The 16,485-nt window shown below is 40.7% G+C and overlaps 1 protein-coding gene across 2 annotated transcripts; it reads right to left on the reverse strand.

Annotated features, from left to right (window-relative positions):
* Nucleotides 1-415: 415 nt before the first annotated feature.
* METTL22 (methyltransferase 22, Kin17 lysine) lies at nt 416-11,436 on the reverse strand. Of its 2 annotated transcripts, none has more exons than XM_082291915.1 (11): nt 11,380-11,436; nt 9,871-10,213; nt 7,184-7,534; nt 6,768-6,808; nt 6,538-6,682; nt 6,070-6,141; nt 5,921-5,974; nt 5,301-5,381; nt 4,201-4,303; nt 3,274-3,442; nt 416-1,585 (listed from the first exon to the last, which is right to left on the reverse strand). In XM_082291915.1, the coding sequence occupies exons 2-11, from the start codon at nt 9,998-10,000 to the stop codon at nt 1,550-1,552; spliced, it is 1,182 nt and encodes a 393-aa protein (XP_082148041.1). In that variant the 5' UTR covers nt 10,001-10,213; nt 11,380-11,436; the 3' UTR covers nt 416-1,549. The 2 variants fall into 2 exon arrangements, with proteins under 2 accessions (XP_082148041.1, XP_082148042.1); XM_082291916.1 differs by lacking the exon at nt 11,380-11,436 and adding an exon at nt 11,101-11,276.
* Between the last annotated feature and the right edge of the window lie 5,049 nt (nt 11,437-16,485).

Here is a 16,485-nt window from a genome sequence, read left to right on the forward strand (position 1 = left end):
CTCTTCCTTCACAGAAATGAAGGACTTGAAGGTGAGTTTCTGTTGATAATTCCAAAGACTTTGAGAAATCCCATGTGAGAAAAAAATCTTCTTTAACTGCACACACTATTTCACATCAGTTCAAATTGATTTCTTGCTACAGCCTTCAAAAAATCACTACTGAAATAAGCATTCAAAAATAGCTGAATCTACCAAAGTTAATAACATTACATAACAAACCAACGGACACTAGTTTGGGAATCTTTGGATTAAAATTGAGTTTTTTATCTTTGAAGTTCAAATGAGGGTTCTGAGAGAGAAGTTTTGTATTAATCTAGGCAGACAGGTGCTAACATAATGTAATTTTTACTTTGACTGTATTCACAGGGAACGGCCATCATCATATAAGAACCCTTCATCCCATTACAGAACACAGGAAATAGGTCTTCACACACATAAGCAGGTCATGAAATAACTGACCTACACCAAATATAAAACGGGCTTTCAAGAAATCAGTCAGATGCTTCTAATGAATGTCTGCATACTCCCACGAGTCCCAGGCTGGAACAGCTTCATCACTGACACTCTCCTAGTGCTGAGAAATCCAGTGGGCACAAGGATTTTCATGGCAGTGTACATATGGCAAAGTGATATAAACACAACAATGCACATAACATTTAGAGGAGTACAAGCAGATTTTTGGTTTCATTAATAACACAGGAGAGATTTAATAAATATGTTTTACTTTATTCCAAAAGTAAGTTATTGGAGGCCCCCTTTTGTGTGGACAAGACATTCTCAGCCACCTCCCTCTCCCCACCCTCACATGTATATGCTGAGGGTAGAATTCCAAATATTTCAAGAGCTGGAACATCTCACTTCATGTGGTACCTTCTCACCCTCAACCTGCCTAGGACAGAATAGCTTAAAATTCCTGCAGGGCAATATAGGGTTGACCTCCTATACTCCAAAACCTCTGTGGAGTATTTTTAGAGGCTCAAACAAAATGCATCTTGTCTCCTTTCAGTTCAGACAGTGGCCCTAAACTAGAGTGATCCAGACAGGACAAACTGAGAATTAAGGACCAAGTTTCATAAACAAATTGCTTAAGGAAAATTTCATTCATGACAAACAAGTCTTGTCCAGAAGCTGTTTCACAAGTGTCCATAAATACAAATAATGTGGAACTGGGATGAGACTGAGAAATGTCCATGTTCTGTAAACTAAAAAGGGAAATGCACATCTGCAAACCAACCACATGGAAAAGGTTACATACTTCTTTGCCAGGCTCTAAAACTGAAGTCAGCAATCCCAAAGAGCAAGTCACCATGTCACTGCCACTGTCTGGCATCCATCAGGTACTCGGAAACAAAGAAATCACGTCCAAGCGCACAAGTCCAAGAAGCCAAGTGCCAAAACCAAAAAAGTAAAGCAAATCTGCATTGCAATACTTTCTGAGAACACAATTCCACCAGAAGATGCTTTTCTTGGGATGAAAATCCTTATCTTAACAGAACATCAAAACAGCCCTTCTCCTAAGGTAAAGATCTTCTATTTTCTCGTGGGCCTGTCACGTTAGGTGTTCGGCCATGATCTTCCACAATTCCTGTAGGAGCAGAAAGAATACGTACAGGTATTTTCTCACATCAGTAGGCTGCAATTATGAAAAAGTTCAAATGCTCACTGTAAGACAAATTTTAAGACATACCCTATACCTCCACCTATAGATGGTATCCATCCATGGATGGATACCAAATCCATCTATGTAGTCTCCTGGAACAACTACCAAATTAACTTTGAAACAGAGCAATATAGCTGATTGCTTCATTCTTGTAGCATGATTTTTAAGAAAATGTACAGTTAGTACAAAAGCATTTGTTTCAAAATAGTTTGAAATTAGCTCAGTTGGTCAGAGAATGGTGCTAATAATGCCAAGGTTGCTGGTTCAACCCCTGTGTGGGGCCATTCACTTAAGAGTTGGATTCAATGATCCTTGTGGGTCCCTTCCAACTCAGAGTATTCTGTGATTGCACTGATCTGCATGATCTTCTGCACTATTTTGTCTGATAATCCTGCTCTTCTTCTTAGCCTGTGTTGACAAATGGTTTCAATAATGCTGGTAAAAAAAACAGCTGAAGAGACAATTTACTGAGGAATCAAAGTCTCACAAACGCATGGCTTACATAAACACCCCCCTTCTCAACCTTATAGACAACAAGGATGAAAAATCCTTAATCAATTAGTTTCTTTAGAATATATTAATACACACTTTGTCTGCTCCAAAAAGGATAATTAAGCAGACTATCACGTACTCTTCACCATGATATCTTCCAGTTGTGGCAATAGACTTAATGATAAATAAAAACACAGGCATTTTAAAAATGCATTTCAAGAAAAGATTAAAAAGATTTCAAGGATCAGCAGCCTTCCTCAAGGCAGCCAGGGAATGAGTTTACACATGTAGGTATAATCCAGGATACTTTTGTGTACTTGTAAAACTTTTAAACACGTTTTACACGTTTTATGCCTGGAGGTATCAACATTAAGTAAAATAAATCAATCTGATGAAGTAACTGTGGCCCCTGCAATCTCACTATGCATACACACAGCAATAGTTGACTACAGCAACATAGTTTCTTGGTACCAGATTTGCAATCCTGTACAAGATTTGAAAGTTGTCTAAAAATATCAGTTAGATTGGATTGTTCTAGACGTCAGCAAGCTGTTAGCTACCCTGTATAATATTCCTAAGGGCAGATAATCTGGAAAAAAGGGAGAAAGAGAACCTTAAGTGCTCGTGAGGTAATTAGATAACCAGAAATATTACATCTGGATGTTTCTCAATAACAGAAGTTTACAGCTAATTGACTTCTTCATGGATATTAGACCTTTATTTCCTGAACTCTGAACTGGGAAAGGAATTACTAAAACTGTGAAATGAATTTTTCCTACAAGAAAATAAATGAGAAGAGATACTGAACATTTTCCAGTTCAATCACAAAAATGGCATTTTACAAAGTAAACGTCTCTTACCCTTTGAGGAACTGAGTGCAATCTCAGCCACTCTGCTCCTGGTGATAGAAAATCAACTCTGTCCTAGTCAAAACCAGGACATGTCAATCTAGTACAGATTACGTAAGCACAAAGAAGGATCACTTTAAATCAAAAAAGCTAAATGGAGATAAAAGATAATGTTTATTCTCCTCTTCTTACTTCATGCTACATAAACAGCTGATAACTAATGTGAGGTGATTAGCCTGACATATTACATTTATTTTCATGAATGCCACTTACCAACTGCTCAATTCGCTCATAAACAAGGAACTGGCAGAAATCAAGCTTAATGGGCTCCACTGTGTATTTCATTTTTCCATCTTGGAGGTTCTCCAAATCATTTAGAGTATTTCTAAAGTGACTGTAGGCCTCACATGTAACATCCATATGTCTTAAAGTGAAGTTCAGCCTGGCAAAAGAGTATTTCATTTAGAACATCTCTCCTATGCTGGCTTCTTAAATAGGTGTGTAACTTCCCTCAGCTAATGAAAAAATGGGTCTTCTCAGCATAATTAACTCCCAACAGCCAAAAAAATGTACACCCCCCTGCTCCTGAGAAGCAGAAAAGATGTTATGTCAGCATCGATACACAGTAACTCTTGAATGAATCTTTCCATTGATTTTAAGGCACTTTGCCACAACAGAATTACTGGCTTAGCTTCCTGGACAAACACCTGGCAACAAACCACAGGAGGAGTTACTGCTTACCTATCTCCAGAGATTTAAGCAAAGCCTATTTGTGTATCAGCTTATGAATGTACTCTAACTCACAATTACTTAAAAACATTCAATGATTCCTTGAAAGCAAACAAGAGAAACTGTTCTAGAGTTTCTCAAGCTGGGAAATATGAATCCTAATTCTAAACCACTTCATTTCACTCTGTGACCTCAAAAATATATAGCAAATGTTGTCAGGCATTATGGAATACATGAATCTTTATTCATCCTTTATCTCAGGTGAGGGAAAGGTAGGACAACAAAAGGCAAACTCTTGTGAAACTCAAATTCTGAACTGATAAAAATTAGGCATGTAGGAAAAAAAATGCTTGTCCTGAGCATATACTGCAGCCTGTGGTCAACTGATACAATGAAAATTTGAAGCCAACCTTTAATCAAAACACACAAAGTTTTTAGTGCTTTTTATTTTAAGTTCTTGGTAATACTTACCTCTTTTCTAGTGCTAAGTAAACTGTGCAAGAATTTTTCAAGTTGTGTGTGAGTCTATACAGAGTTCTGAACAAGGCATCTGTCAGGTCATCATCATAGAACACTACAAGAAACAAGATCAGGAGCATATGTATAATTAAGGGTGTACTTTACTTAAGTCTCCATTATGAAACAACAACAGGCCTTAGTTTGATTACTCTAATCAAACAAGTCACTATCTTATCTAAATGCAAAGTATGTTTTTAATGGCAACAACTGTCCCTGCAAGAGTATCCACCTCTGCTATTTATGTCAGGCTTACTTTAAGCTTTCTCTCATCAGAATGGGAATCAATTGTCAGAATTTACAAGCTTTAACAAGAATTCTCTGAGTCTGGAAATAATCTGACTATAAAGCTGAAAAACCCCCATGATATCAGAGAGTATAGAGCCTTTTTTCTTACAAAAACCCCAACCAGGCCATAATTAATTTACCCTTATAACCAGATGTCCTTTGAAAGCAGTCTTGCAACTCCTTTCAATATCTTAACTAAAATCAATTCTCCTTTAGTGAGAAATCTGTAGATCTATATATTGATCTACAGATCAAAAGAACAATGGTTTTCCTATACAGATAAGCTAGCCTGTCATTTTAAAATCCTTCACTTAAGCAAGAAAAAAAGCAGAAAAGTGATATCCAAAGACTCCATGGGAAAGTGCAGCATCTGAAATTGCTATTCACATTATAGAAAATCTTAAACCTATTTATTATTATTTGCACAGAAGTTACGTAATACAAGACAATGATAGGACAACACAACTCTCCTGATTCATCAGTTACTTGTGATTGTGTCCAGCAATTTATTTAGCCACAAAGACTTAACACACCAAAGAAAAGGAAGAGCTAGTAGCTTGCAACATCTGTTCTCCCATTGCTAATTCAGAATGAAAACACAAGTGTTTAGAAAAGAAAAATACAGACAGGAACACTTAAGGCAGAGCTTTGGCAAATTAGGTAAGGATCTGACCTATTAGATTTTAAAAACAAATTAGGTATGTTTAAATTATTACTCATAATGCTTGAGTGTTTGATTTAAAAGCATACTGTTTATATTTTCCTACCATCAGCTGCCATTATCACAGAACAGTGATCAAGCAAATCAGCAATCTCTTCTTCAGACCAGCTATAAGGAGCTTCAGGATCTGTAAGAAAAAATATGGCTTTTGTGTACATGATTAAATGTCTCAAATGACTGGAGAAAAGGAACTTCTTAGCTCCTGTGGGCATCTGCTGCACCATAAACAGAGCACACCACTAAAGGGAAATCAAAACCTTGCTCTGTTCATTCTCTGAAGTTTCCTCAGTCCCCTGCTTTCTCTGTGTTATGTCCAACCCTCCCAAGGCTGACTGACAAGCAAAAGTTTTCCTTCACTTCAGAATTCACAACCCTGTTGCAAGATCACAGCTTTAAATACATTAAAGCAAGTACTCCTTTAAACAAAACCCCAGATATATCTTTATATAAGTTTTGATTATTCTTCGTGTCTTACCATGCTTTTAAAAAATTATTCTTCATTAAAAGAATCTTTATTTGCAAGTCTAATAAACATAAAACCTTTTCAACTGGCAGTATCAAATATTATCATTAACCAGGATTTTTTTTTGAGGCTCAAGAAAGGCTTTTGAATATGTAAAACCAAACACCAAGCCCAATCTAAAAGGAACCATTACAAGCACCTACCAGTGCAGAATTCATCTTTCAGCCAGTCCAGTTCTTTCACTTTAACTTCCCCTCCTGTGGGTGAAGAAGAATCACATCAGTCCCAAATGGCCTTTCAGACAGCACCTGAGCTAAAGTAAAGAGTCAAAGTCTGACCATACAGCACTTACCTCCTGGCTCCATCAGGTGTTTGTTTAGTGCAACATTTTGCTCACACATGGCCAGAAGATCTTCACCAACATCTGGAGAAGAAGTGATAATGATATCGAAAATAAGAACATTTTGCATGGGCCATGTATGCCTCTCAGACTAATACTTGAAGTTTCTCTCAAGCCCATGAGATTAAGGAAAATTCAGAGCAACTCTGTCCACTGATGACTGCTTCCCTAGATTCCTTCTTCCTTTTGTCTTTCAGTTCCACGCTCTGAGCAATCCTTGAAGAAAGAAAGAAGTTAGATCCCTACACTACCTCTTTTAATCTGGACACCCTATCTTGAGTTCACGGCAACATCTCTTGCTTTTAAACTCTTGTGCTTTCTCAGCCCCTTGAGAAAGTTCCTGTTATTTTTCAGTAAATAACACAACTTGATACACATTAATAAAAAATGATTAGCTATAACTGAAAATAACTGCCTTACCCGTGCAATAAACTCTCTTGGCAACTGTTCCCATGATAATGCTGGAAATCCCAGTGCCACCTCCAAGCTCCAGCACGGAGCAACACCTGAACGTGTCCCTTTTAAAGAGAATGTAATCAGCCAGAAGGAAGGCAGCACGCCAGACCTGGGGACAAGGGAAGCAGTTAAAACTCAGGCAATTCTGAAGCACATTCCATGCAAATCAAGATGCTACAAGGCAGAACACGTACTTGTTTACCAACGTCTTCTAAGGGGGTTGCCATAGTGTGTTCTGTGGAAATGAGAGCAGAGCAGAAATAATTATCTCAAAATTGTTCAAATCAAGTTCCACAGGGGTAAGTTTGAAACTAAGGTTATGCTTCCCTTTCAAATATAGAACTAAACACTCTTCATTCTATAGAATAATGCTAGATAATGCCAAACACCCAGTCTAATTAAGGTGCACTGAGTTTCCCATGGTATATGACTGCCCAAATCACTTCCAGAGAAAAAATGTACATTTTTATTTGCAATCTCACAGTATTATGTTCATTATTTTCTTTCACTTAACAAACTGCTGTTCCATTTCTAAAGAAAACCTGTTTTTCTTTTGTTTTACAGAAACACATTTGCCCCATTTCTCCTTGACGGAAAGATTATTATTTACCTATTTTAACAAAATCACTGCAAGTGCACTCCTGCTCTTCATCTTCAAAAGCATCTTCTTTCCCTTTCATCAGAATTACAGGGCACACTATATCCCTCAAAAGATCCTCTGCTTCCAAACCAGAGGCACTTTGAGGCCTTCTGACCACTTCCAAGTCTCCATCATCATCTAGCAGAGCTTCTACTCCTTCACTATTTAATTCTTCTTCTTTTTTTATGTTACTCTTGTCCTTGTCACACAGTTCATCTCCATTTCTGCACTGGTGTTCTCTTCCTGCAGTAATTTCTCTCATGTGTTTCCCAGATGCCAAATCTTCTGTGCTCCAAAGGAGTTTGAAATATGACAGGAATACTGTAAGAACACAGTGTGGGGGGAAAGGTTAAACACCAGATGAGGCAGAATCTATGCACAACTTCCACATGCATGAGATTTTGGTATGCATTACATGTATTAAAAATCTATAGAATAAAAAATTACACAGGTAACTTGAAATATAGTTTTATTTGCTATGAAGAAATACTTCTGTTTTTAAGTTCTGTCAGTAGAAATAAATGAAGCACTTTCACAGTCCACTGACTGACTCAGCATCTGCAGTCACGACGTGCACATTCATCTGATTTAGTAACATTTATTTTAATTATGGGCAGAGGGTTTCTTACATCCTCCAAAACTTGCTCTGTTCACACAAGTTCAAACCAAGTTGAAAGCAGAATTAATAGAAGTTTGAATTAGTTTCTTTTGGTTAAGATTCCTATCTTGCAAGAAACAAGCACGTTCTAGTAAAATGCAAGTTGCAATTTTGTTTACTGCTTTGAAAGTCTTTAGGAATTCAATCAACTTCAAGCCTTGAAATAGGCTCAGTATATGAGAGCAGAAATAAGTGCACAGGAGGCACTTGCCAAAGCTGAGACTTTTGTAATTTTTTTTAAGTGTTCAAACTGATTATTCAAAGAGATTAAATGACTTAAGCTATTCATAAAGACCAATTAATTAAAAATCTTTTGCAACACTCACTCAGTGACATCAGCATCTATTAAAATGTTAAGTTATTGAAACATGGACCTTACAATTTTAATCACAGGAATCTGTACTGCCTGAATACCACGCATGAGGAAGAATGAACATTCCATAGTCCTTCCATCTATCTTCATTCCCAACAAAAGGGAAGAGATAAAGTGCTTGCCACCACTGCTTTCAACAATTTCACAATTTATGGAGTTCTGTTCCAGTTTCTTTGGTAGGCAAGACATTCCGAGGTGGTCTACTGAAATCTGACTGAGGGTCCTCTCTAGGGAGACCATTTTTAGATAGAGCTAAAAAAATCTTCAGTGCCTGTCCTAGAATGAGAAATATTTAAAGTCTCCGCTGTTTGCATGATGGCCAGATGAAACTAATTTGAATAGAGGATGCCATCAGTGAATGAATTGCTTTTGTTTTCCAAGTCCATTCTGATCCTCTACATTTCTACAGCATTCAAAAGGTGGAAAGTCAAACTGACTCACTGGAGAAGAGACTAAATCCCCATAAACTTCCCTAAAACACAGCAAAATGGCAGTGGTAGATTGTTATGGCATTAAAGGCTGTCATACTACAATCCAATTCTTGTCTCAATAACCAGAGGAATTTCCCAGACAGAGCTCATTCACAGTAGGTAGAACACACCGTCACTTCCTTCTGTTGAAAGGTTCTTTGCACCAAGCAAAATCACAGCAAACACATGTCAAACAGCATGAAGATCCACCACGGCACTAATTACCTGGGTTTTGACCTGAACAGGGTCAAAATTATTATTCATTTCTTTGTCAGGCCTACTTTTATAATTTTTCACATTGTCATACACCAGAACAGTTGCAGAAGTTACTCTTTTTATGTCACAACTGGGTTTGAAAAAACAATTAACTCTTCTGTCACAGCAGGACTTTTGTACAGAACATTTTGCCAGCAGCTCCAAGGGCAGTTCCGTTGACAACTTTATAGCAACCTACAGGCTGGCAATCAGCCAGGGGCATTTGCCAACTCATTACCTCTACAGCCTTGACTCTTCAAATTCTGTGTCAGTTAAAGCCATTGCTATTTTGAGTTTTCTTGTTGACTTTTTTTAAGCACCACACCCCCCCCCCCCAAAAAAACCCCAACAACCTCACCAACAAAAAAAAAATCAAAACCAAAAAAACACCACAAAGCCCAAAGAAAGCTGTTAGGCTCCTCTGGAATTGATGGTAAACCATCACATAAACATTTAATTAAACGTCATAAATTAATTACTGATAGTTTTTATTTTAAACTTAAGTTACACTATTTAAAACCCCTGGATTCTCACCTTTTGTTTGTGTTCAAGGAACATCACAATCTTTTTTTTAACTCATGATTCCCAAAGTGCTATGTTGACACTATAGCTCAATGAACAAATACATAAAATTAAACCTGTAAGTGAGTAAATTTGGTTACTTTTTCCCAGAAAGTAACTTAAATTTTTTAGACAGGCTGCCTACAAGTTTTCATTTCTGGAGTGAATTTCATGAGGAGAACACAGCTAGCCCTCTTTCTAAAGATTGAGTAGGAGGTGATTCTGCTTATAACTGAAATAAAATATGTAACTATTAATATGAACCCCTTAGAGGAGAATTCAGCCATTCCAAAGATGTGAGTAGTTAAAATACAGCTCCATCAGTGTAAGCATCCATTACCTGGCTGTCCAACTGCATTCAGTCGTACCATGAGGTGTCTTTTGCTTGGGCAGTGCAAGTGAACATCAGACAGCACAGTGTCACTTCTAAACGTGGGGTTATCCATCTCCTTCTCTGTTAAATCTACCATGGTGTGCCGGTGAGAGAAACATCTGCAGTGCTCAAACAGTCCCTTATGCAGTGCTGCCACGAAGGGATTCCATTCTCTTCCATTTGCAGGGATCCAGTAACAGTTTTGCTCAGCAAGGGAACCTCAGGACATCGTTTCTGAGGTGTGGCAAGGCGTGATCATGGAAGCTCCACCACGCCCCAAGACAACAAGTTGCTTGTCAGGATATTCAACCTAAAACCAAACACACACAGCTTTTAGTGGTACCCTGACACTGTCTGAACATTGCTCCAGCAGTATTTCAGAAGATAAAAATCAGATGACACTGTTCAATAAAGTAGCAATGCTCCAATGCTCTCTTTTACAGAATCCTCAAATATACTATTGTTAGTAGTTCAGTGGCAGCCACTGTATATTTTAGGAAGAGCTACTAATTTGTTTGTGTTACAGACAACCTCCCCTGAAAAAAATCAAATGTTACCATGACTGCACAGAATTACAATGCTAAATCAAGGTCTTCAAAGGAAATAAGGCCATTTCCTGTGTCAGCATTAACATATTGAATGATTATGCTAAATTTGCTATTATCTGCTTGTGCTTGGACAAGGTTCAGGCTGGAAGGGACCACAGTGGCTTATCTGGTCCCACCTCCCTGCTCAGGCAGAGTCACCCCAGAGCACAGCACACAGGATTGTGTCCAGACAGTTCTGGAATATCTCCAGTGAGGGACACTCCACAGCCTCTCTGGACAATCTGCCCCAGTGCTCGGTCACTCACAGTGAAGGAGCTCTTCTTCATGTTCAGGTGGAGCATCCTGGGCAGTTCCTGCTCACTGTCTCTGTCCCATTGCTGGGCCCCAGGGAGCAGAGCCTGGTCCATGCTCTGACACCTCCCTTTGATATTTATACACATTAAGAAGGTCCCCTCTCAGTCATCTCTTCTCAACCTCAGCCTCAACTTCCTCGTAAGAGAGATGCTCCAGACCCCCGATCAACTTAGTAGGTCCCTGCTGGACCATCATACACATTCACACTAAAACCACTCCACGCTTTAGAGGCAGCCTCTGTATCTGCACCTGCGCGGTTTTGTTAACTTCTGCCACACCAGTCCCAGCTCCAAACCTGCTCCTTCCCGGCGGGACTCGGCGCAGGAGCCAGCCCAGCGCTGCTGCCCACTGACCCGGGGAAGCGCCGGCTGTGGCTGTGCCCGGCGGGGCTCCCGTTCCTGCTGCGGGACCCACCGGAGCCTCCGCGGGGCTCAGCGCGGCCGGGGCGCGGCTCCGCGGGCACGGGGCGGCCGCAGGAGCGCAGGCGGGACCCGCCTGTCCCGCTTTTCCCCGCTCAGCCCCCGCGTCCCCCGGCAGCTCCCAGCTGTCCCGCTTTTCCCCGCTCAGATCCCACCTCTCCCGCGCTCCCCGCTCGGGTCCCGCCTCTCCCGGCCCCTCCGGCCGCCTCCCGGGGTCGCTGCGGAGGCGGCGGCTCCTTCCGGCTCCTTCCGCTGACGCTGCTGCCCGGCGGCCCCCGCGGGTGCTGCCGGCCGTGGGGTGACCGCTCTGCTCGGGGGATCCCCTGTGTTTGAGCCTTACCCAGCACTAAATCCCGGTAAAAGCCTGCCGGGGAGGTGGAGAAAGGCTTGCACTGAAGCATTTGCAGGACTTGCTCCGCGTTTCAACACGCGTTTCTTACTCGCGTTCTTTTATTAATTGTTTTTAGCATCACTTGCCCTGTCTCGGTTCATCTGTAATCCCATGAAAAATCTCCAAACGACTTGAAAACAAAGTGGAAAAACGTCTGCGGAGGCAAATAGGCGTTTCTTCCTTAGTCCAGATTACCGTCAGCATTCTACTACCACTGTAAGAGTAGCTGAAGCAGCAGCTGTGCACTTGTTTGGGGGATTGGGGGTTTAGTTGCTTAATTCTGAAGAGTTTTTAATTAGGTATAAACCAGGTGAAACAAACAAGGCTGAGCTAAGCGTTGTGTGGAAACACCACAAACCAGAGTCTTTGGGAGGCTTTAACAACAGAAATCTGTCTAACAGAGTTAGACCACCAGATTTTAGTATCTACGTTTTGGACCATGGTGTTTTAGGGAGTAATTTCCCAGCTGAGCTCGTCTGCAGTGAGAGCTGGCTGCTGCTCTGGCTCTGGGGCTGTGTGATCAGTCGTGCTGTCCAGAGGGTGTGGATGGTGTGCGGGCACAGGACACCTCAGCAGCTGGACACGCTGCGGCTGACCAGCCCTCTGGGCAAAATCACAGACAGGTGCTCCATACTCCCATCTGTGTTCCAGTTCACCTCCTTTGCAAGTCTGGCAGGGCTGTTGTTGAAGTTGTTTTATCTTTCAGCAGGAGGATCTAATTCAAAAGTGGGTATTTGCGTATTAATTACTTGTCATATGATGCTAATGTCAATTGCTATAGATGATCCTTGTATTTCTCTTGAGTAGTAGGAAGAATTAGAGTCAATGCTCAAAAAAACCTTGGAATGTAATTTATAGTCTGTATCTATTTCTAAATGTCTCCTTCTCATCATCTTCATCCTTCAACAAAGGCTAAGAATTATTAAAGAATGAAATAATCTTTCCCTATTTTTAAAGTCAAGATTGTTGAGTGGCAATGGAATGGAAAACACAGCAAGCCATTCAGATCTCTCATTGCAGTTTCTGTGGAGAATTCTATCGGATGAACATCTGACAAAAATGCTTTGGAGATTTTTTTCTCCTTTTATCTGTCTCTCGTGAAAGAGCAGAAGATTATTTTACTTCCTGTGGTGATACGATGGCACATAAATTATTACTGCAGTCTCTCTCTGTGCTGGCATGTTCCTCACTGCTATTGAGTGCCAACAATCTGCAGGCAAAGCAGATTATATTTGTCACAAAATCTCACCAATCTGCAGCAAGAGGCACTTACTAAGGCTTAGTATAACTAGAGGAGTAGCTAAAAAGCTGCATTACATGGGGGCTTTTAAGCACAAAGGTAGATTGTGTGAGAAATGGGGCTGCTGCAATTGCTTTTCTAAGAAACGCTGATACCTTGTTTCACATATGCATGATATTTGGGCAAAGCAGGAATATCTCGTGACTGCAGAAGGACTTAAAGGAGGCAGCGTGGATAATGTGGGTGATAGTGAAAGTTGTTTAGGGAGATGCAGTTTCTGTACTACACGCAAGAGGGCTTTGGCAGCAAGCTCCTGAGAGGTACCTCTTTATTAAGGATGCACCTCAGTTACATTTCCCGTCTTCCTCACAGCTATGTGACCTAGGAATTTGCTTAAATTTGCCTCATGTGCCAGACAACTTTACCAAGGTTTCATTGCTTGTTTTAAATGATGAATTGGGCCAGTTTCATCCATTGATCAAGTCCCAAGAAGTTGGCTGTGCTGCTTGCTTCAAGTATGTCCCTCCTGTAATCCCCTTTTGAATTCAATGTCATGTGTTTACACTCCATGGGTTTTTTCTTGGCAGATCAGGTAATACTGAGTAAGAGCCAGGACACTGTGATATATGTCTTGTAGCCTCGTGTCAGAGATAAATTGTGACTGGTCAGTCTTTTTTAAAACTCACTGCAGGTTTTGACTCTTCAAAACTGGATGTGTACAAGTGCATGATGAAAAGATTAAATCTGAGAAGGAACGGCCAGACCTCAGATCAACCAGCCAATAGTTAGTAATTTCCAAGGGCAGCGAATCTGAAAATTGTAATAGTGAATATTGTCTAACAGCTTTTCTCTTTTGAACCACAGGGGAAGTAATTGTGGTAGGTTTAAAAGAACAATAAAATCCAGAATCCCATTAGCTTTACTGGAAGGCTGAATGGTAAAACTGTGTTTGATTTAATTCTTCATTCAACAACAAGAAAATAAAAAAATAACAGGAGAAAAAAAAGTGATATTTCCTGGAAAAGGATTGTGAATGAAATTATGTGTGTTGATTGTGCTTTTTGCCATGGCAGCAATTAATTACCGTCGTTGGTGCACACTTGCACTGACTGGCTTTCCTGCAGTCAGGTGGGTAAACATCGTGGGAATCCCTCCCTTCTTCAGTTTACAAAGAATGTACTTTTAGTAATGCAGTCTCCTCTTCACAAATACAGACAGGGCAGAGGAAATTAAATAAAAGAAACATTGGGGGAAATTGAGGAATTCAGTGGGATTCTGCTGCACCTGAACAGCACAGGTTCAGAACAGTTGAGAAGGAACTGCCCTAGAGATGCATTTTACCCGGGAAAAGTGCTGGGAAGCAAAGCTGGTGATTCCCAGAGCACAATGCCCTCTGAATCCTCTGGCACACAGGTAACCCTGCAAGCAGAAGGGAGAGGGTAAAAGTTACTTACACAAGCTTTGCCATGCTCAGGCTGGAAGAGACTGATAATTTTGCTGCATCACACTCTAGGGACTGATAATTGACTGCAACTTTGAGAGCATTTTCTGAACTATCTTTGTTATTCTGAGCAGCAGATTGATGTTGGCAGATGCAACCAACACCTAGTCTATGCAAAGCCAAGTGTTCCTTCTCCATGAAGCTAAGTCTAGATTAAAATTTCGAATCTTTTATGCTAAAGATCCTAGTTTAACATTCAAAGACCTCAGGAAATTGAAACTGAATCTGTAGAGAAACTAATTTGCACTGCTGGCTTTTTCCTTTCATTATAAACATTTCCCAATGAATACATGAAAGTGCTTTGTTAACTATGTTTTTAGTTTTCTGACTTTGCAGGAATTATTAGTTCCCTAGCATGAGAATCAATGCCTAAAAATTTATGGTGATGTGGAAATGAAACCTTTATGTAGAGTTGATTTACTCTTGATACAAGTATCTGTCATCAGAGTTTGGTCACAAAAGGATCTGGGGTTAGCAGGCTCTAACTTAGGTTTGTAAAGTTAGTCTAGACAGCGTCTACAAGGACCTCCACACATCTTGATGGCTAAAATAGATTACTTAATAATGTTTCTAAGAATAAGCACATATACAAACTTTGAGGGCCCCCAGATTAGAACAGGAACTCTGCAAGATGCAGGGTGTCACTGACAAGCATCTTGTACAGCACCCGCTGAACGGTTTGTACGCAACTGGGTTAAATGTTCCTGCAGTTTTACACCCTTTGCTTTCCCTTGCATTTTAACAACCTTGACATTTCCCTGGGAGATGACAGTGTCAGGTCATTGCAGGGGAGTGGTGATTTAGGTGTACAAATTCCTCTGGCTCAGATTTATGAGAAGAGAACTGTTAAAACCTCTGCATAGGATGTGGTATTTGTGGGGCTAATTTAAACTTTCAAGTAACTCTGCAAATATAGCTGGAAAAAGAGAGACAACTTGGGGTCCCAAGTTAGGACTCGTGCCCCGAGGCTTACTCATTTTGTCTCACTTCATCAGTTAGTCTAACAAAACGTTTCACTTTGCTTCATTAACTTTGTATCACCCAAACATAGCAATTACAAGGAGGTAACAGCTGCATGGTTTGTAGAGCTGCAAGGGCATTTTCACAGATTACAAATACAACTTGGAGAGGTGAGAAATAGATGGCAAAAGCTCAGCATAATGCTATGGCTGCTTAACTGTATTCCTGAATATACAGACTATTATATTCCCAGCCATATACACCTTTCAGTAGTTTTGCAGAGCAAAATGTGGTCTCTAGTGTTGACGATTACTGTGTTTATTTGAACACACTCTCAAGGAAAATTTTCCTTTTAACTGATCCTACTGCTGAAACCCTGCTGGTTCACGATAGCTTGTTGCCATGGATAGGTAATGATGTCACACATTCTGCCCAGTGTCCATGCCAGAAAGTAAATGAGAATGACTTTTTTAATTACTTGGGGTTACTTAGCAATTCCCTGGAAGGCCTGAAGTGAATTACAAGGAAGAAAACAAGATGCCCCCTTGTCCCTACCTGCACAGCATCTTTATGCCAGTGAAGAGATGCAGTAGAACACCAGAGTGAATTCTCTGCAGATTTGAAAGCAAGGTTCTATTACTGAAATTTACTTCGTTATTCAACAGATTTCAGCGGGCTGAAGATGAGCAGGAGGCTGGGTGAAGTGTGGCTTTAGGGCTCACACGTGAACTCCTTGGAAACTACATAACTATAGTTTCTGGAAGAGGTAGTTTGTGTCTTTCCATCTATCGGTTACACTGACGGGAAAATGATTCCAAGCAGGGTACAGACATCACTGCATCAGGTAGTAAATGCCACGCTACTGCCTTCTCTCACACCACCTTTCAAATTAGGTTAGAACTGGCCTTTTGAGGTCGGCATCTGGAAGGCACAGAACAAGAGGGAATCTCTTGTAAATGTACCAGAAAGGCTGCAGGAGCACCAACCCTGTCACTGCCCCCCAAACCTCGGCTTCTGCTCCCTCCTCCCCTCAAAGACAGTGGTGGTTGGAATCCGGGATCTTTCTCTCCTCTGAGGTGAGCCCATCCCGAAGCTGCCGGGGCGACCGGGATCCCCATGCCCGTGTTTTTGCCAGGTGTCCCTCTCTGTGAGGCAGCGCTGGCACGCCT

Source organism: Coloeus monedula (assembly GCF_965178545.1).
Source record: "Coloeus monedula genome assembly, chromosome: 16".
NCBI classification, from domain to species: Eukaryota; Metazoa; Chordata; class Aves; order Passeriformes; family Corvidae; genus Coloeus; species Coloeus monedula.